Source organism: Lissotriton helveticus, chromosome 11 (assembly GCF_964261635.1).
Source record: "Lissotriton helveticus chromosome 11, aLisHel1.1, whole genome shotgun sequence".
Taxonomy (NCBI): domain Eukaryota; kingdom Metazoa; phylum Chordata; class Amphibia; order Caudata; family Salamandridae; genus Lissotriton; species Lissotriton helveticus.
In genome coordinates, this window is record NC_136072.1 from 551,606,512 (window position 1) to 551,628,110 (window position 21,599).

Here is a 21,599-nt window from a genome sequence, read left to right on the forward strand (position 1 = left end):
GGGGCCAAGAAAATATCCAGTGGGATGAGACGAATACTCAGGGTGGTGACATCCCACTACCTTCAATACTAACGAGTCTCTGCACTCCCAGAAGGCAAGGGCAGAGGTTAGGCTTGAAGTTAGTAATTGGCAGAGGTGCAACACTCCTCTCCTACACAACTCTGAAAGCTGCTGGAATTCCCTTAAGTAAATCAGTCTTGAACTAAGGACTTTAGGGTGCTGACCCAGTGCAAAATAGGTCCTGCAACAGGACATGCTAGGGGTTTCGAATAGGTTATACAGCAGAGAGACTGTTGTCTCTTCATGCCTCCCCTCCTACACTAGCGTCTTTGACAGATGTCAAAGGGCCCCCACCACATAAAAGCTCCAATATCTTCCCATCTACTGCACCTCGGGGAGGAGCTGGAAAAGCGCAGTACAGAAGAGCGTGCCGATGGACAGTGCGATGAAATATAGGAGAATCCACCGGAAAAAGGGCTTCTTGGTGCATGGCACGACGAAGACTCCCAGGAGCGAGGACAGGTTTATCACAGTCACGGTGAGAAACCCAAAACCCCACACTGTGGAACAAGAAGAGATATGGGGTTACAACACTGCCCGGGACACCACAGAGCAGCAGAAGCAGCACAGGCAAGCACAAAGCAACAGAAACAGATCATGTACATGAGCTACAGAAGGCAGGTGGGTTAGGATTGCATGTGAACAGCAGAAGCTGAGACTAAGGTGACTTCAAGAGAGAAGCACAGCATTTACAACAAAGGACAAAAGGTGCAGTGGGGCCGAACTAAATGGATGCCAAAAATGATTTTGCAAAAATAATGCCACCATCACAGGCAGCTGAAAGTGGTTTCTAACAGCGAAATACGACAAACGCACTCAGGAAACATGTACAACCACCATTCACAGGCAAAATACCACCACCACCACCACATACAATGTAAACTTCAACGACATGGAGTGGAAACTCAATCACACAGAGAAACCCAATGGAAGCATGTAACTACCACCTCCAATGCATGCAGGCTGAACACAATTGCACAAGGAATAAATGCAACCACACTTGGGGTGAAAATGCAACTGAATGTAGAGAAAACGCACACCCCAATGTGAGTGAAATCCTACCTCCACCATGGGCATATCAACTGTTCTGCAATTTCAACTCCAGGAGAGAAATTTCCCGCTACAAATGCTGATTCACTAAGACTTGTATTTTAGTGTAGGATCCAGTCTCCAGATTAACTGAAGTTACAGAATTGTGACTACTTTTGGAGGTCACTAGGGGTCAGTTCTTGAACTAAGACAGGTTTGTGTTCCTCTGCGTACATGAAACAATCTGAGCCACAAAACCTCACACTGCTCTCGCTTTCCTCAGGTCAGTTTTCTTCATCACATTTGTTTGGCCTTCATGTCTTTTTGAACTGTACCATGCGGATTATCACAGAGCATAAGCAGCCCTGGAAATCCGTAATTCATTTTAAAAAAATGTATACATTCTGTTTATTAATACATTACAAAAAAATTCAGTTTAGAAGAGGTCTCTTAAATATATGGGAGCCAACCGATCTCAATCATGTGGCACAAGATTGGGTCACACTGGGTATGATGTATGCAAAACGAAACGTAGCCAAAAACTGGGGATTACACACTTATCCAACATATCGAGAATGGAGCGTAGGTATGGATAGTGCTATGGTGGCAGACAGGGTAGCGAACATACATCGAGGATGCACCAAAAAGTGGGAGTGTGGGATAAGTGGAACGCATATAGGGGGAACATTTGTGCTCCACCCCCGAGTGAATCAGATACAGACTCAAGCTAATATAAGTGGGTGTGGAAACATGTCGAACACTGGCCAAAATGTTAAAAGTAGCAACTGTATATTTTAAGAGACGAACCACTATAAGATGAAGAGTGCTTTGTATATTGTGACTTCAATTTGTAACCGTACACTTGAAACATTTAACATTTTGGCCAGTGTTCGACATGTTTCCATACCCACTTATGTAGGGTTACTCTTGTATAATAAAGGTGATTTAGCATCTTTAATTACACTAATCTCAGTTTGGAGGACTTCACCACTTCGCGTGGGGAGGCGAGCGCCTCTTGCCAATCTTAAAATTCGTAATTCTTGATATTTTTAAAGAAATTACACTTTGAGAAGGACAGGGTGAACATGGCAGGCAGGAATCATGCATTTTTGTCTCAGGCGATACTTCATGCCCATCCCAGTTTATTTAAATTTCTTGCCCAGGACAGTTTTTCCTTTGTTCCTACCGTAGCTGGCCATGGAGGCACAATACTCTAAATGCCCCCATCTTCAAAATGCAAGTTCTCAAGAGCAGTTCTAGTCAGAAATACAAGAATGACTTTAGCTACAGTGGATATAGAGGTTTAGCTGGAAATCAATCTGGGCAACTTCCAGAAAATTGGCGAGGTTGTCTAGATTCCATACCCATCACAAAGTTGCATGATGCTATGGTCAAGCGAGTGCTTGAACAGCATTCGTTTGCACTTCATAGCTCAATGCAGGGAGAGAAAAGTGTCCCTGTTCTTTTCAAGATGATTTCACGGTGAGAGGGATTGGCTGTTGGTAAATGAAACTCATTGGTTTTACACTCGGAACAGAGTACAAATTGTTTTCATTTTTGGCAGTCACCTAACAGCAAATTAGATTTTCTTTTGCAAAGAGGAGGAAACTGAACCAACTAGCAGAAGCCACAAGTCTGCAATAGGCAATCAAGGGTTCCCAAGTGGCCTCATATCTATATCTTACCCTCAACAGAACCTTATGTGTAAATGAGATCTTCACTTGGGATTGTACTGGACACTTCAGCTGGTTTCTACAGACTTGCTGCACTTTGAGTTAAAGAGTAAGATTATTCCACTAACAGAACCAACATCCACTTCAATAGCGTATCATCCAGAATTTTTGTTATGCACTTTTGCTTTCCATTTCTTAATTGGCAACTCTACACTTTTTCAATAATGTTTGGTTGTACTTATATGGCTCAGGTAATCTTTAACTTCAGCATCTGGTCTGTATTGTATTTTTATTTTTGTACCAATTACGAATTGCTTTGTTGAACACTGGCCTCTTTGTGTAGTCACCACACAAAATTGTTGGAGAATAGTTTAGCTGCAATAAATCTGGTTTCTTTTGTGCCAGGATCGATCATAATAAAGTCTTCTATACTAGGCCATCTACCACCAACTGTACCAAGCAGCGCTGTGGATACGGACCTTTTAGATGCCAGAGTGCTTGCTATATATATATTTTAAAAAGTGAGGGAGAGTTCAGAGTATAGTGAATAAAATGTATACGGTTCAAATTGTACTGCACTTCTTTTGACCCATCTACTCTTCAAAGAGAAGCTTTCAACTCAGACGTCTTACCAAAGACGTGACCCTGTTGTTGATCAAGGGTTTAGACTTCCCAGCTAAGGATTCTAATTTTTTTCTGGACTCAGTACCTGGTGGCAATAGGATTTCAGTCACCCCAATATTATATGGTTTTTTATAGAGGGCACAAGACCTCAAAGACACATAAAGAGGAAGTGCAGCAGCCAACACTGTACAGGCAAAATTATATCACCACACGCACAACAAGATGCAACAATCACACACAGGGCAAGCGTCACCAAAGTGTATAGAGAAAACAACAATACATGTGAGTCCGATGAGAGCAGGCAAAGAAAACCAATCAATAAGCACACATGTTTATGTCCACATCAGAGACAACTGAAGACTTAACAACTCTTCAGCTCATGCCCCATGCAGGGAGATAAAGAAGAAAAGGAACTAATGTGTTGAACAGGAGGTATGGACCACAGTCACCTTATCTCTGAGCAAAGGTTTTGCAAACAAGGGAAATCACTACTACCAACTGCAGGGATAGAAACAAGGGATATAATCTCCATGCAAGAGCACAGACAGGGAAAGTCACTACTGCCATGTACAGGGGTACAAACAAGGGAAGCAACTAGCTACATGCTGGGGTACAGGCAAATGTCCTACTATTGCCACATTGAGTGCAGACAAAGACAGTCTTCACGGCCACACAAACTGAAGGGATCACAGGCAAAGAAAGTCAATAGTTTGACGTGCAGAGGTACACAAAACGGAAGCCCCTACTGACACATGCGGGAGAAGCCATCATGGCCATGTGTAGGGAGCACAGGGGCAGGGATGCCAATACAGCCACATGCAGGGAAACAGACTGGCCTGCACCTGCTGCTGTGTGTTAACAAGGGAAAAGGCACAGTGGAGCCTGTTCCAGATTGAAGTTTCCCATGGACACAGCGAGGTGGTCTACGTCCACCACGAACAACCAAACTCCTCAGTTCCATGCAAATCGTATAGTTCTGTTGCTCCTTCAGTCACTTTTATCTCGTCAAATTTGGCCTAAATACCAATAGACAAACTTCCAAGAAAAAACAGAGGAATTTAGTCTTCTATTAATAAACCTTGATTTCCTGGCGGTCTTCCAGTTACAGCAGCATAATTCAAGCATATAAGCTACAAAGGATACCAGCGAATTAAACTGATCTACACTTTCTAATGACAGCACAGCAGTCCATACTGCCTCAGTTCTTTGCTTCAAGTATTTCAGCCTGTCCCATTCAAGATTACATTTATTTAGTTTGAATTATTTTGGCATAGCACTTACTCTCTGCTTCTGTAGTTGTTTTTAACACAGGGAATGTTATGCAATGAAACTTTACCACATCACAAGGGTACATTTGAAGGGCGACATTGCAGTTGGCAAAAGTTTCTAAAGTCTGGTAGTAACTTGGAAATTATATCAACAATCTACTTCTGCCATAAAAACAACGAAAAGAAAATATGGGGCAAAGACATCTTCCTGAATTGTGCCCAACGATGCCCAAAGAGGTAGGGCTAAACGTTCACACTGAGGACAGATCCGGCTTTCAAGCGGTCCAAATCTTCTCACCCTCAGCTGAGCTTGGCTTTCCCTCCTCTGTCCTCTCATTTTCTTCATTCTCCAGGTTCTCAGCCGTGCATGCCCGAGACTCCAACTGCTGCAAGATGGTGGGACAGAAATCCTGGAGCCCTGCCTTATCTATTCGAGAGCCTGCACTCAGATTGTGGACAGTGAAGAGCTCTGAAGAGCTGAAACACTTAAAAAAAGAGAAACAACATACTATTTAAAAATGCAATGTATTCTGTTCAGACTTAGAATAGATTAATATCATCAGTTTGTCAAAATGAATTCCAGCATTGATCACTAATCACATAGACATTGGAGGCTAGCAGAAGAATAAATAAGCAATGAAAATGCAATAGGTCTCGCCCTTGTTTAAGTTAAAGCAATTCTGTTTGCAATTAGGTGGCTTTTTAGCTTTGCTTTTATTAGTGTCTTTCAAACGTTCATGTACAGAACATGCATATGTATGCATACAATTATATTTGTATTTATATAGATATGCAGATGTATATATATGTTTATATATGGCCAAACGAACTCCCAATTCCACCGCAGAGACGGCTTCAAATCAGGACACGGACCACAAGGCAGGTTCCAATTTAAAGTGCGTTATTCTCCCTTCTCAGACAAACATGACGCGTTTCGTCCGGTAACACCGGACTTGATCACATGACATGTCGTGACCACCAAAGTGCATAAATACTGTTATCCATTAACTATAGCTCCTCCCCTTCTTTCAATGGATCTAGAAAACAGACTTTCCGTGAATATATTCTTAGTGCATTACGTGTATATATAAAAGTGTCTCTCACAGCAATTATCTCAAAATTGAAATCTTAAACATGGACACAATTAGTTTTGAAAAAAGGCTGAAGATGTAACGGGCAAGTGCCCATATTAGCTATAATAAAAGAGTATACATCTTTTATAAATCAAGAGTTCAACATAATCTTGGGCTAGTGCCCTAATTCTACACAATATATTTTCACCATAAGCAGTCATATTATGCACCTAGTCAAATTCTAAGCCCTATCCATAGGGAGCCATATGAAAAGGAACAGTTAATTTCTCCAATAAGTGTTATTGATAAAAACCCATTTAGTGCAATTAAAAACTATTTCTCAAATTAGTGTTAACAGTTAATAGGCATATTTCAATCATCTTTCTTCATCATATTTAGTGACAGTATAAATTGATATGTATATACATCCGTATAGACCTTCTTATATCTGTCATTATTGACATATTAGAATGAAAGTGACTAGTGCAAAACCAAAAGAACAGATAAATCATCTCATAAATACCTATAGGCATAATTCTTTACTCTCACTTGCTCATTACGCATAACAATATAAATCCACACACTATTTCCTGGATATCTACATATAAATGCATTAGAGTTAAAGTGACAAGTGCAAAAATAAAGATGTAGTAATAATCATGACGTCAAATTGATGGCAGGCATAGTTCATAAATGTATTACCCAGATATGTGCAAATAGCAAAGCGTAAACATTCCACCCGAAAGACACCAGATAAAAACCAGTAAAACCAAACTAGTTAGTAAAACCAGCTCAAATCCAGTATAAATAAGGCCAAAAGTTCACTAAAATACCATTTACACACATAAAAAGTTTAAAACAAGAGATAAAAAACCACATAGCAGAATATTAGGATCCAGAAGATATGAATGTGATTTCATGGACTGCAAATCATTTTCTTAAAACGTTACGCTATAAAACATTTATAAGAAATTGTACAAATCCTCCCCTGTATTTAATCCATTCGGTATTTTTGTGTCAAATTGTATGATGTAACGACTTTCCAGCTGTCTTAGTTTTTTGTCTCTATTTCCTCCTCTCAGTTCTTTAGGCACCGCATCCAATACAAAATAAGTTAAATCTTTAAGATTGTTGTTATGTACAAGTTTAAAATGGAGGGCCACAGGGTAGCTGGCGTCTGAATTGACAATGGCACGCAAGTGCTGTAAAATGCGTGTAGATACAGGTAACTTAGTACTGCCTATATATTTGAGTTTGCAAGTGCATTCCAGGACATAAACTGCAAATTCTGTTTTGCACGAAAATAGACCTCTCAATTGGTGTAAATCAGTAGAGAATGCATCTTGAATTTCCCTTACATTAATACCGAATTTGCAAGCCCTGCACGAGCTGCATTTATAAAACCCTTTCCTGTTAGTTAACCAATCACTCTTAATTTTGGTTTTGGTTGAGGTTTCCGGCATAGTCCTGTCTAAAACATCCCGCATAGATGGCGCTCTTCTATAGGTGATACTTGGGGAGTCTTCAATTTCAGGTGCCAAAGTTATATCAGATTTCAGGATAGGCCAACTTTTAGCTATTATTTGTCTTACTTTTTTATGTTGGCAATTGTAAGTAGTTATTAACCTGATAGGCGCCGTTTTATTTATGGATTCAGTGTTACACTCTAACAGGGTCTCGTCAGGCATTACTGTAGGGGTATCCAATTTTAATAAAGATTTATTGAGATCCCCTATTTTATATCCTCTGGCTAAAAATCTCTGCACTGCTTCATCTAGGCATTCCTTTAAGTCATCACTGTTGCTGCAAATTCTTTTAATCCTTAAAAATTCGCCATATGGGATACTTTTAATAAGGTGTCTCGGGTGGGTACTGCTGGCATGAAGCATGGAGTTTCCCGCCGTGGCTTTTCTATGTAATTTTGTGTTAATCTTGCCATCGGAAATATAGATTTCCACGTCTAAGAACTCCACTCTTTCCTTGTTAATGTTGGCCGTGAATTTAAGATTTAAATCATTAATATTTATTTTATTGATGAATGCCTGTGCTGATTCCACAGAGCCCTGCCAAATTACACATACATCATCAATAAATCGCCACCAAGCAACTGCCTTATTTGAGAAGTGTTCCTCCAGGATGTGCTTCAAGACATGCTCCTCCCACCAGCCTACATGCAAGCATGCAAAGCTGGGGGGGAAGCATACCCCCATCGCCACACCCCGGAGTTGTTGGTACACCGATGCATTAAACAGGAAATAATTATTTTTAAGACAAATATTAATCATCTGCAGTATCATTTTGTTGTGTTCATGGAATTTGATCTCGCGTTTAGACAGGTAAAATCTCACTCCTGCTAGACCCCGTTCGTGTTCAATGCTTGTATATAGGGCACATATATCCATGACAATAAAACAGTAATGCTCACACCATACTATTTTACTGAGTTTCTCCAAAATATGACCCGTGTCCTTAATATATGAACCAAGAGCTTCCACATAGTTTCTAATAAAAAAGTCAACATATTTGGAAATGGGTTCCATCAGTCCTCCCGGAGTGGATATAATGGGGCGCCCTGGTACTGGATTTACCTGTTTATGCACCTTAGGTAGGAAATATAAAGTAGGAGTAATAGGATGATCTGTTTTTAACAAATTATACTCCTCTTTATTGATGAGACCCCCACGTTTCCATTGAGCTAATTCCTTAAACACTAGTTCTTTCACTGTTTTGAGTTCATTAAATGTCACTTTTTTATAACAACATACATCATTCAAATGTTTGTTGGCATCTTCAATGTAGATTGCTCTTGGCCACAGGACAATGTTCCCACCTTTATCTGCATTTTTTACGATAATACTGTCTGTTTCCTTGATTTTCTTCATCAATTTAGTGTACTGTTGTTCTTTATAGCTTCTCTTTGGTTTTTTGTTGATCGTGTCCCTGTTCAATTGCTTTAGGTCATCAATAACAACCTCACTGAATATATCAATAGCATCACGCGGCATGATCGTCATGAATGTTGAAACTGGTTTGAATGGGCTTTCAGCGGCGCCGACGCAAGTAATGCCCATATCTCTCAATTCCTGTTGAGTATTTTCATATTCCTTTTCCTCTGTCTTATCAGCCAATGCTTGTATAGTTCTTAGTCCTGCAATGTCAGAGACTTGGAATTGCATGCTTGGTGTATTAGAAACAGCGATGTCAGTTGCCTTTACATTAGCTTTTTTTAATTTGTGAAACTTTACCAACTTCAATTTTCGAATAAATTTGAAAACGTCAATTCTTGACTGTGTGTACTGAAAACCGGTTTTGGGGCAAAAGGACAGGCCCAAGGATAATAATTGCAGTTCCGCAACATTCAGATCAAGGTCGCACAGATTTATCACTGTATTATTGTTGCTTTCATCATTCTCCATTACTTGGGTAACTGTTTTCCCTTTCCCTCCTTTGCCTCTCCAGTTGCCTCTTGCATTTCCGCCTCTGGTTACGACGCTTGTTGCGTTTGGATTGTGTTGCTTCTGCTGTGACCCCCTCGATGTTTATATACATACACACATATATATATATATATATATATATATATATATGCAGAAAGATTTTCTATATATATATATATATATATATATGTGCATGCGTAGAGAGTGAGTAGTAGAGAATGAGTAGAGTAGTAGAGAGTGAGTAGTAGAGAGTGACTAGTAGAGAGTGACTAGTAGAGAGTGACTAGTAGAGAGTGACTAGTAGAGAGTGACTAGTAGAGAGTGACTAGTAGAGAGTGACTAGTAGAGAGTAGTAGAGAATGAGTAGAGTAGTAGAGAGTGAGTAGTAGAGAGTGAGTAGTAGAGAGTGAGTAGTAGAGAGTGAGTAGTAGAGAGTGACTAGTAGAGAGTAGTAGAGAATGAGTAGAGTAGTAGAGAGTGAGTAGAGAGTGAGTAGAGAGGAGTAGAGAGGAGTAGAGAGGAGTAGAGAGGAGTAGAGAGGAGTAGAGAGGAGTAGAGAGGAGTAGAGAGGAGTAGAGAGGAGTAGAGAGGAGTAGAGGAGTAGAGAGGAGTAGAGAGGAGTAGAGAGGAGTAGAGAGTGAGTAGAGAGTGAGTAGAGAGTGAGTAGAGAGCGTAGAGCGAGTAGAGAGTGAGTAGAGCGAGTAGAAAGTGAGTAGAGCGAGTAGAAAGTGAGTAGTAGAGTATGAGTAGTAGAGAGTAGTAGAGTAGTAGAGAGTGAGTAGTAGGGAGTAGTAGAGAGTGAGTAGTAGAGAGTAGCAGAGAGGGAGTAGTAGAGAGTGAGTAGTAAAGAGTAGTAGAGAGTAGAGTGAGTATTAGAGATTGCGTAGTGTCTCAAACACACAGTCTCACACACAGTGTGTGTCAGTGTCACACACAGTGTCTCACACAGTGTCTTACACAAGATATCTCACACAGTGTCACACACACACACAGTGCCTCACACAGTGTCTCACACACACACACACACACACAGTGTCTCTCACACACAGTATTTCACACAGTGTCTCTCACACCCAACAGTGTCTCACACAACAGTGTCTCACACACCCAGTCTCACACCCAACAGTGTCTCACACACACACACAGTGTCACACACACACACAGTGTCACACACACACACAGTGTCACACACACACATTGCAGGTTTGTCCCACGACAAGGCTTGAGCTGCGAGAGGCGACAGCGTCCTCCTGCTGTATTATACCTTCATTGCCTCGCCCGCTGGAAAGCGCTCCAATACCTTCGGGTCGACTTCGTGCTATATAAAACTGCACATAAAAAAACACCCTCATCTGGACCTGGATTCTGAGGTGTCAGCAGAGGACTGAATGTACCAGTCCCCTCACATGCGCTACACACGCTCTGCCTCACATCTTCTCAGGGGAGAGTATGTCTACGCTACCTCCCACACCAGCCTTCTGCTACTTGCCTCCCCCTCACTTCCGCTGCCCCTTACTGGATTCAAGATAGTCTGGCTGATGAGGATTATGAATCCGAATCCGAAACCGGTCCCAGGATGCTTGTTTCCGGTCCAGGGAAGACATGGCCTGGCAGTTCGGGCTGGACTGTTCCCATGAGGCACAGGGTTAGACTGATTTGCAAATAGCCATGTCTGAACTGGGGTGGCTGAGTGGGCTAAAGAATGGTGATGGATTAAACCCAGATCAGTTGACTGGGGGTGAGTGTTTGATTTGCTCAAACGCTCCGTCCATCATCCCCTTTTGTATCCCTTACGGATTTATGGCAGGTTTGTCCCACGACACGGCTTGAGCGGCGAGAGGCTTGACAGTGTCCTCCTGCTGTATTATACCTTCATTACCTCGCCCGCTGGAAAGCGCTCCAATACCTTTGGGTCCACTTCGCGCTATATAAAACTGCACATTAAAAAAACCCTCATCTGGACCTGGATTCTGAGATGTCAGCAGAGGACTGAATGTACCTGTCCCCTCACATGCACTACACACGCTCTGCCTCACATCCTCTCTGGGAAGAGTAGGCCTTCGCTGCCTCCCACTCCAGCCTTCTGCTGCGTGCCTCCCCCTCACTTCCGCTGCCCCTTACGGGTTTGTGGCCTGGCAGCCGCGGTTATGACAGACTTTACTCTTTTTTGAGACGGCCCAATTGGACAGGTTCATCTAACTTCCTTTTGGCGAAAAATGTTTCTTATCTTTATGGGGCCAACATGGCCCCATAAAGATAAGAAACCTTTTAAGCCAAAAGGAAGTCAGACGAGCCCGTCCAAGTGGGCTGTCTCAAAAAGAGAAAAGTCTACGTCACAGAATGCTCTTTCCCAATGGCTGGCGACAGTTTAGCATAAACGGTAACGCCAGCCAATGGGAAAGAGGGGCGGGGCTTAAAGCCCGATACTGAAGCTGACCAAAAAACATAAAATCTCGCCAGCGAGACTGTGCAGACCACGCAGGTGAGAAGCAAAAAGTACTAAGTTGAATCGGTCACTTGTACATAGTCTATCTGTCAATGTGTGGGCTGGGAATTCTACCATCTATTGGGAAGAATGATGCTACTTCAAAACTGTATATGCTGCTATAATGTACAAGTCGTCTGCATGCTTATGTGGGTCTGTTCTGCCTGCTCGATCCCTGCATTCCTCCACCGCCTTAACATTCAGGACCCCCTACATTTTGATTCTTATGATCTGCAAGGAGTGGAATAAGCAGCAGCTGGATGCGGTCAGGCCGTTGAATGGGCACCCAGGTTATTACCATTAAACTTAGAAGCGGAATTGGTGTCTTGCAGTTTCTGTTAAGTTATAATGCACTTAGTGTACTTGGAGGCAAAGTAGAGAGATATAGTACCAGACAACATGGGAGAGGTTGTCATTGTGATGCCTGAAATAAACCCGATGGAGCTCGGCTCATACAGACTTCTGTCTATGTTCAATGTAAGTACAAAAAATATTTCTAAGATACTAGCCAATAGGCTGCTTCCTAAAGCTGGGGCCCTGGTCCATGAGGATCAATGCGGCTTTTCCAGGCTGCAAACCGCTCATGAATCTCAGTCATGTTATGGCCTCAATAGATGAGCCCCCGACAACTACACCCAAGTAATGCTAGATATTGAAAAGGCTTTTGACTCCCTTGGTTGGAAGTAGATCTTTGAAGTCCTTCATGTGATGGGATGGGATGGGATTCGGAGGGATTTGTTTTTTATGGATGTGACACCTTTTTAAAAATCTGGTCGTCGGAGTTCAGTCGGCTGGGAAGACAGTGAGTAGCTGGAGAGTGGAGAGGGGAGAGGGGGGGCAGACAGGGGTTGTTATCTGTAATAGCAATAGAACCAGTAATAAGAGTGTGGCAGGAAATGCAACCTTGGGAAATACAGGTGGGTGAAGTGGTGTATATGGTGTCCCTATACACACATGATGCCTTGGTGCACCTAGTTTGACCCAGAGAATCTGTCCCTATTCTCATGCAGTAGATGACAGCGATTGCAGCAATCAGGGTTACACGATAACAATCAAAAGACACTGCTATTCCCCTTAGCAGGCCTGACGGAAACATCACAACCACAGCTGCCTGACCTAGGACTACCATCAAAGCCGGTGAAGTTCTGTTACCTAGGTATATGGGTGATCCACAATGCGGTCTAGCACCACACACATAACTTGCGAAGGGCTTTGGAGGGCCTTAGAACCTCCATAAGCTTTTGGAACCCTCCTCCACTCTTTATCCTGGGCAGAGTGGCACTAGCGAAAATGTTGTTTCTACCTCGCTGTTTATACCCATTGCAAAACTCCATGTTCCCTGTCTTGAAGCCTGTTTACAGAGAAACTAACAGCCTGTTGGTCCTACTTGTATGGGCAGGGAAAGGAAACCGGATATTGTTTGGGGTCTTGAAATTGGATAGATCACAGGAGGACTTGGCCTACTGTACCAGGAACATTACTTTATTGGTGTGCAGAGGTCGCAAACTGAGAAATTAGACTCCTGGAGGGGTGAGAGGGTTCAGTGTTGGGTTGCTAAAAATTAAGTAAAGCTATAAAACAAAAAGTTATGACGAGTGTCTAGCCATGGAATGGAGTGGGCTGCAAATGCCAATCTAGGGCAATTAGGGAAACCTGTGAAAGAAAAGCCACATTTTAAGACCAAGTCTAAATCGGGTCAAGGATGCCTCAAAGCTTAACTAGGTCAACAAGGAATTCCATAAGTTTGGAGCACAGAAAGAGCACCTGTTCTGCTTTTCTAAACCCTGTGGGCCCATAAGAAAACAATATTTAATGGTGGGATGAGCATTTGTAATTGCAGACATCGCACTACAGTATCATGTCTGTGTCTCCAGCAGTACTCCTCCACATCCATGCTTGCTACATGCCCCCACAAGCCCCTCTGACAAATGGAGGCTATCAATGCGCACGTTTAGGCTATAACCCAGGAGTTAGCAGCACTGAAAAGACTCCTTTCCTCTCATAACGGCAAAGAGCCTAAGAACTAGAAGTAAAGAGTCATCCCACTCCTAACTTTTGTCCCATTCCGTGAGAAACCATGAGGGGGAAACATCACTTACAACGCAACTTTTACCACGCAATGCTTTTACATTGCAACTTTTACAACGCAAACCATTACAACGCATTGCGCTGGGGGCGCTCTAGGATAGGGAATATATTTAATTTACTATCCAACACCTTCCCTACTATCCACGGGGACTGGAGTTGGAATAGTAAATTAAATAATTCACTATCCAGCGCCCCAAAGCACTATGCGTTGTAAAGGCATGCGTTGTAAAACTTGCGATGTAAAAGCATGCGTGGTAAAAGCATGCGTTGTAATGTCATACATCCACCATGAGGTACTAAGGCAGCAAACTGGTTGGCAAAAGCATCTATCACAGGCCCTTCCCAGATCTTGACGTTGAAAGTTGAACACTTCCTGGTGAAACCCAGTTGTGATAAAAGTGAAGATGGGTGATTAGCTGGTCTGCACTGGTGCTGGACTGCCTTAGTGTGGGAGACCAATAAATATATGTCACCCTTGATCACCCATTTCCCCAGCCAGCCAGAAGGTGTGGGTAGTGTGTACACTTGTTTTCCTTCATTGAATATGGCCATTGTGTTGTCTGCGCGCATTATAATGTCTATCGATCTCACTTGTGGAATGAAGACTTTCAGTGCACTGAAGATAACTTCAGCTTCAAAAAATTTATGTGGAGATTTTACCAAACTGACCTACAAGGCACTACTGGAGGGGTTCCTGCAGTAAAACCAGATGAGACTATGAGTTGCGTACGTGGATGATAGAAAAGGAGTATTACTATGAGGTTAGGGGCATGGTTTCACCGTAGCAATGATAAAACTTGTCATTTTGGGTACTTGCTAGGACCAGAGCCAGAGTGGAAGGAACGGAATTAGATAGTAGAGATGCAAAATGGGGCAGGCAGATTCCTTCACACTTTTTCCTCCAAGGAAATGTTGGAAGAGATATTCCTGAGGACAGAGCAGGTTCTATTACTATTGAAAAGAGACCTCCCGAAGTTAGTGGGATACTGCCTGGTCAGAAGTGGTCTTGATGCGAGAGGTTGATGAAATTTACATCACAGACCTTCAAAAGCACAGAATTCGAGTGACCGTTACAGGGAAAGCCTTGCCCCCTACTCCGGCTGCAAAAACAACGCTTCCCACACAAAATGGGTGGAGATGACCAGAGGAGGAAGGCAGACCACGATGGTCAAGTCACTGGTATTTCTTGAACCTATGAAAGGAAGGCAGACTTCTTCCCTCATCCACCACTTCTCTTTTGAACTGCTATCTGGAAGCTTGGAAGAGGGAAGAGCCTGTTGGTGGAACGAAGATCTTGAAAGAAGCCATCTCTGGCTGGAAGAGAGATTGTGATCTTGGTAGTCCTGTAAGGATAGCAATCAACAATTTTGCAGTCACTGTTTATGTTTTTTATACTCCTCGGTGACCCTAATGTTGAACATATACTTACGGTCAACATTGGGGTCAATGATTTTCTCCTTGCTGTCTTGGAGGAAGTCAAAATATTCAAACCGGGACTGCTGGTTTACAAACAGAATGGTATTGAAGTTCCTGGCTGTAGTATCCAGGAGGTCCTAAGGCATGAGAAGTGGCTACTTAGATGTTTCTTTACAAACACAACCACAAACTTTTAGGGTTTCCAAAGACAATAGCAGGGAAGAGTTTCGAATCCCAATTTTGCTATTCAGAGACTGACATGGTCTGTTCAGTGTGTGGCTTTCTTTAGACCTCTTGACTGGACAACTTTGGGTTTGGTGGCCCGAAAGGTTGTGGTAGGAGAAGCAAATAGTCACCAAAACATAGATGGACCCCTTCTCTTGCTAGGGCACCAATGGGTACAGCATGATATTCAAGATGTAGCACCTGATCATCGCTGCAGTAATTTGGGTTAGTCCCCTAAACCTCAAATAGACCTCTTGTAGGAAAGACGATTTAGCTATAGAGCCAGAGGATTGTCACCTAACCCCAGTGCTCTGCTGGACTAGCCAACAGAAGGTTTAGGGGAGGCAGCAATGGCAGGTTGAGCAGAACATTGAAGACAGGAGACATGAGTGGGCCCCAGAATCTGGGAGCTGTCTCTGGGTGTACAGCACTGCACCAGACTTTAAATTCATGCTCGGAGCACACAAAAATACATTTGAGCTAGTAACGGAAGACAGCAAAGCAGAAAAATCTGCGCTTTGGTCCAATGGGACTTAGAAGGATCAAGGCAGATTCAACTGCTCCCAGACTGATGGGCAGGGCAAGTTTGACTTGCCTGCCATGGAGTGCGATATTTTGACAGAAGAAACAGTTTGGAAAATCTAATGTGTTATATTTTTTGCGCACGCTGTTGTTCATCAGTGCTGCACTGTGTGCATTTTGCAACAAGAATTTAAATGACTGTAGTCCAAAACTAGACGATATGTATTTTCTGGTTTGGAGACAGGAAACAAAGGATTGTTCATGGACGAGGTGCACGTTTCAATCACCCCTTGGTATTCAAGTTGATCTAAGATCTCCGTGACCTGTTTTTTTAGCTTCTTGCTTAACTGGATACTGCCTCTGAGCAGTAGGTTGATTTTTTAACTGGATCTTAAGGTGAGGGGAGTCCTCATCCCCTCCTGCATGATTTTTAAATAATGCTGGAGCCTGGGCTGCAGCCCATTTTCTGGCATCGGTGTATTTTTTAATAATAGGAATATGATTTGAGAAGGCTGGCATAATGATTTCTTCGCCATGTGGGCACTCCCTGAAAAATTCCGGTGGCCAGTCTTATTCAGCCAGAAGGATGTCATAACCCTTAGATAGGTTTTTCCCAAAAGATTGCTTTTATTTTTCTAGTTATGTCCCCCTCTATCAGGAGTGTTACTTCATATAACTTATGGGGTACACTAACCCTGGTTTCGGCAGTTTCAACCTGAATGTTTTCATTCAGGTCCACTGTCTCCAGATGATCCTTCAGGATCTTGCGAGCTGTGGTAACTTCTGCTGCGCTGTCCAGCATTGTCTGGGCCCACTCCCCGTTCTTGAGTTGTGTCCTCAAGATCCTCTGCATGTCTAGTTTTTAGACTTGCTACCTTCTTCTTTGTGAATTGAGTTTTCTTATTTTTTGGAACGTGTTGATCGTCTTTGGACTTCACGCGTTCTTCCTTGTGTTCTGATCGTCCTCTTCTTTCGGATTTCTGTGAGGAAGTCTGAAAAGTACGAGAGGAACGTGTATCAGTATCTTGATATCTATCAGGTTTTCTAAAATCAGCCCTATTTCTGAGAATATCTCTTTACAGAGTGCTCCTTTTGCTACCTCTGGATTGGGAACGCTTCTCTTTAGGAAGTGTCTGTCTAGTATGTTCCCACTTCTATTTAGGAGTAGTGAGTGTGTTTTTGACAAAAACTTTTTCAGGATTTTTCTGTCAGTTCGGGCTTTACTGGTTTCCCTCCCAAACTATCTCTACCTAGTTCTTCATAGGATTTTTCAATTATTCCGGCCAGTTCATATGGTTGCTCAGTTACATTAAGTTCTTTTAGTTTTTAGCTGATTGCCAATGATGCTGCTTCTCCTTTAATATTAGTTAATATTATACCTGAGACCTGTTTGAAATCCTTCAGTAACTTCATACCGAGATTTAAAGCAGGTTCTGCCCTGTATTCATTTTTAATAGGTTTCAGGACGTCTGGTATCACCGCCATAGACGGTACACCATGAGCTTTTGTGTAGATTGCAGCAAAGACTGTACCCCAAGTGTCACAGTCCTCCAGGTGTGATGCGATCCCCATTGGTAAACAGATTGTTAGAATCCTGTGTTTCTCATGAGGTGTACTATCAGGAAATACTGCCTCGATCGGAGTAATTTTTTTGAGCTAACCAGTTGTTCCCTTTTTGTGGGTAATTTACCAATGACTGATTGTATAGTCTATGGTGTAATTGTAATTGTGTTCCCTTGATGAAGGGTTTGCTGTGGAATTCTTATAGCAGGTTGGACTGTTAAGAGTCCACATGACATATTGAACCAATTGTCTATGTATTTTAATTAATTGTTTTAGCTGGGCTAATAGTTCTACATCTGTCATTCTTTCAATGTCAGGATGTGGTGTATAGCTTGCTAGTACCGGCCATGTTGATCCTGGTCCACCTAGTGGACCGAGCCTGGTAATGAGATTTTGATGTTGTAGGGCGCCTTTAAACCAGAGCTGATGCTCTTGGTAAGTTAGTGGAATTTCAATGTCCTCGAAAGGAACGTATTCCGCTGGAGGTTCCTCTATCTTATAGAAGTGGAACACATGTGTTGTTGGATTTGCTTCTGGGAAGATAATTCATGAATAGAATACCTCTGTCTGCCGATATTCATGTGCCTCAATGAGAAATATAACCCTACCACCTCTTGGTAATAGGCCATTTTCTATAAGCTTTATAGCTATTGTTTTACTTACGTTTTCCGGGCTGATTATAGCATCCGGGTCATTTTGTTGGAAACCTGTAACGTCTAAACCCAGTTGGTTTGCAGACGCTGCAGTTCCACTGGGCCCGGGATTATCCTCGTTGGCCATTTTGTTGAAAGTTTTTGCAGAGCAAGTTTCAAGGAAACAAAGTTAAGGTGCACATTATTTTGGAACACTGTATCCTTCAACGCTGAACAAAACCAAAAACTAATACATAGGATTTTTCGTTCTACTCAGTTATGGCGGATATTTTATCCTTTAACCCACTCCAGACGTCTATTGGAGTTTTTTACGGGAAAAGGGGTCTCTGCGAAAAGCACGACGGAGTTACTCTAGTATCTAGCGTTAAATTAGTGCGTTGGGCGCCATGTAGTGTAGTTCCTATATTCCCAATAGGCACTGCGCATTGGAATAATATATCCTATAGATGTGACGTAGGACTTACGTCGACTAGGTTTCTATTGAATATATTAGACTTAATTGTGAGTGCCAGCTAGCTCAGAGGTCACTTGAAACGTTCTCGAATTCACAAGAAGGGATTAGTTTTTGACAACCACATAAACATGACAACTTTGTTTCCTCAAGATAAAACTCATCTTCAGAGTCGTGGAAACAATAGATAGATATTTTACTCAGTCATTCGTGCATGCTTTGTTTCACCAGAGGTGCAGAGAAATAGAGACTGGCATTTTGAATAAAAGTATTTATTGAACAGTCTTCTTTCTCATACAGAAGAAATGAACTGCTACAATCGCAATACTGGCTGTAAAGTATAATGCATACAGCAAGAAGAGTATTATAAAATAATACTGTAAAAGCATGGTATGGTTTCCAAGCCATAAAATACATACATAAATAAATAAAGACTAAAAAGTACTCAACTGGTGCTTCTAAAATACGCCTACCCCGATGTACCTAACCTAAGTCTAGTACGAGGGAAGGAGTAAGTGTGGTGTAGCATAAGTTTAGTATTCTTTTGCCAAGAATCTATCCAAGATTTCTCTTAGGGCCTAATCAGCTCCGTACCTTGGTTTAGCATGAAGGAGGTCTGGTATCTCTCCGTCTCAGGACTCTATTTCCCAAGGGGAGCTTGGAAACACTGGAGCTGGATTTCAAGGCAATAGAAAAAACAGGGTCTCCTTCAGTGCGTCTGCTGGAGGGTTGGCTTCCTTCGGCACTTGATGTAGCGAGCTGCGTCGGGCAAGTATAGTCAAACTGCTTCAAACCACCGTGTGTTTTCTTGGGCAAGTGTGGGCATATTTATACCGTGAAGGTGCCGAATTTGACGTAAAGGTGGACATAATAACGTCATCAAAGAGTCTCAGTTCTTTGAAAACTCCATGAGTTCTTGGACAAATCAATATTCAAGCAGGGGGAAGTCCCCAACTGCTGAAGCCGAGTTTCCCAAGAAATCATTGTGGATTTTCGGAACTAGTGGAAGTAGCCATGCCGTATTTGGACTGCATGAGCTAGGTGTAAAAATGGTTATGATTTCTATGTCTATATAAGGACATGGTGATTTATACCTATATAAGAGCATGAATCGGGAAAATGACACTAGGGTCCTAAAATGCTATACAACAATCAATCAATCCATCAATCAGCACATTTATATAGCGCACTACTCACCGGAGGGTCTCAAGGCGCTTCAGGGGGTCCGCTACTGCTCGAACAGCCAGGTCTTGAGCTGCTTTCTGAAGGCGAGGTGGTCTTGGGTCAAGCGGAGGTGGGTCGGGAGGGTGTTCCAAGTCTTGGCGGCCAGGTAGGAGAAGGATCTTACTCCTGTGGTGGCTCTTCGGATGCGAGGGACGGCGGCGAGGGCGTTGCTGGTTGATCGGAGCTGACGGGTGGGGGTGTAGAAGTTGAGGCGGCTGTTGAGGTATCTTGGGCCTTGGTTGTGTAGGGCTTTGTGTGCGTGGGTGAGGAGGCGGAAGGTGATTCTCTTGTTGACCGGGAGCCAGTGCAGGTCTCTCAGGTGTCCGGCGATGTGGCAGTGTCGTGGGACGTCGCGGATGAGTCTTGCTGAGGCGTTCTGGATCCGCTGGAGTCTCTTCTGGAGCTTGGCGGTGGTTCCAGCATAGAGGGCGTTGCCGTAGTCCAGTCGGCTGGTGACGAGGGCCTGGGTGACCGTCTTCCTGGTCTCGGTGGGGATCCAGCGGAAGATCTTACGTAGTATGCGCAGGATGTTGAAGCAGGACGAGGAGACGGCGTTGACTTGTCTGGTCATGGAGAGGGAGGAGTCCAAGATGAAGCCCAGGTTGCGTGCGTGGTCCGTTGGTTTGGGTGCGCTGCCCAGGGCGGGGGGCCACCAGGAGTCGTCCCAGGTGGAGCGCGAGGATCCCAGGATGAGGACTTCCGTCTTATCTGAGTTCAGTTTCAGGCGGCTGTTCATCATCCACTCGGCTACGTCTTTCATCCCTTCGTGTAGGTTGGTTCTGGCGGTGGCGGGGTCGTTGGTGAGGGAGAGGATCAGCTGGGTGTCGTCGGCGTAGGAGATGCTGTAGAGGTTGTGTTGGCGTGCGATGGCCGCAAGGGGGCTCATGTAGACATTGAAGAGGGTGGGGCTGAGCGAGGAGCCCTGAGGAGCGCCGCAGATGACTTCGGTGGCTTCTGATCTGAATGGTGGTAGGCGGACTCTGTGTTCTTCCGGCGAGGAAGGAGATGATCCATTCTAGTGCCTTCTCCTGGATTCCAACGTTGCTGAGACGCTGCACTAGGGTTCATTGGCAGACAGTGTCGAACGCCGCGGAGAGGTCCAGGAGGATGAGGGCCACTGTTTCTCCGTTGTCGAGCAGGGCTCGGATGTCGTCGGTGGCTGCGATGAGGGCGGTCTCGGTGCTGTGGTTGGCCCAGAAGCCAGACTGCGAGAGGTCGAGGGATCCGTTCGTCTCGAGGAAGGCGGCCAGCTGCTTGTTGGCGGTCTTCTCGATGACTTTGGCCGGGAACGGGAGGAGCGAGATGGGGCGGTAGTTTTTGAGTTCGGTGGGGTCTGCTGATGGTTTCTTCAGTAGAGCGCTGAGTTCGGCGTGCTTCCAGCTCTCTGGGAAGGTGGCTGTGTCAAAGGAGGTGTTGATGATGTCTCGCAGCTGGGGTGCGATGATGGAGTCGGCCTTGTTGAAGACGTGGTGAGGGCAGGGGTCGGTTGGGGATCCGGAGTGGATGGAGTTCATCGTCCTGATGGTGTCTTCGGTGGTGATCGGGGTCCAGGCGCGGATGGTGGTGGTGGGGGGCGTTGGTGCTGTTGTGGGGTGCGCCGGTTGTGTGCTGAAGCTGTTGTGTATGTCTGCGATCTTGTTGTGGAAGTAGGAGGCGAGGGAGTTGCAGAGGTCTTGCGATGGGGTGATGTCGTTGTTTCCGGTGCTGGGGTTGGAGAGCTCTTTGACGATGGTGAAGAGTTCCTTGCTGTTGTGTGCGTTGTTGTCCAGTCGTACCTTGAAAGCAGTTCTCTTGGTGGCGTGGATCAG

General features: G+C 43.8%; 1 protein-coding gene across 2 annotated transcripts in view; it reads right to left on the minus strand.

The window, feature by feature from the left end:
• LOC144791585 (metal cation symporter ZIP14-like) overlaps positions 1-21,599 on the minus strand; it is a 205,439-nt gene that overhangs the window by 90,615 nt on the left and 93,225 nt on the right. Inside the window, exons 3-4 of one of the 2 annotated variants that reach the window (XM_078666306.1) lie at positions 4,953-5,139; positions 391-560 (exon numbers count right to left, since the gene is read on the minus strand). In XM_078666306.1, the coding sequence (XP_078522432.1) occupies positions 391-560; positions 4,953-5,139 (357 nt within the window). The remainder of the gene's footprint in view (positions 1-390; positions 561-4,952; positions 5,140-21,599) is intronic. The other variant, XM_078666307.1, reaches the window with a different exon arrangement.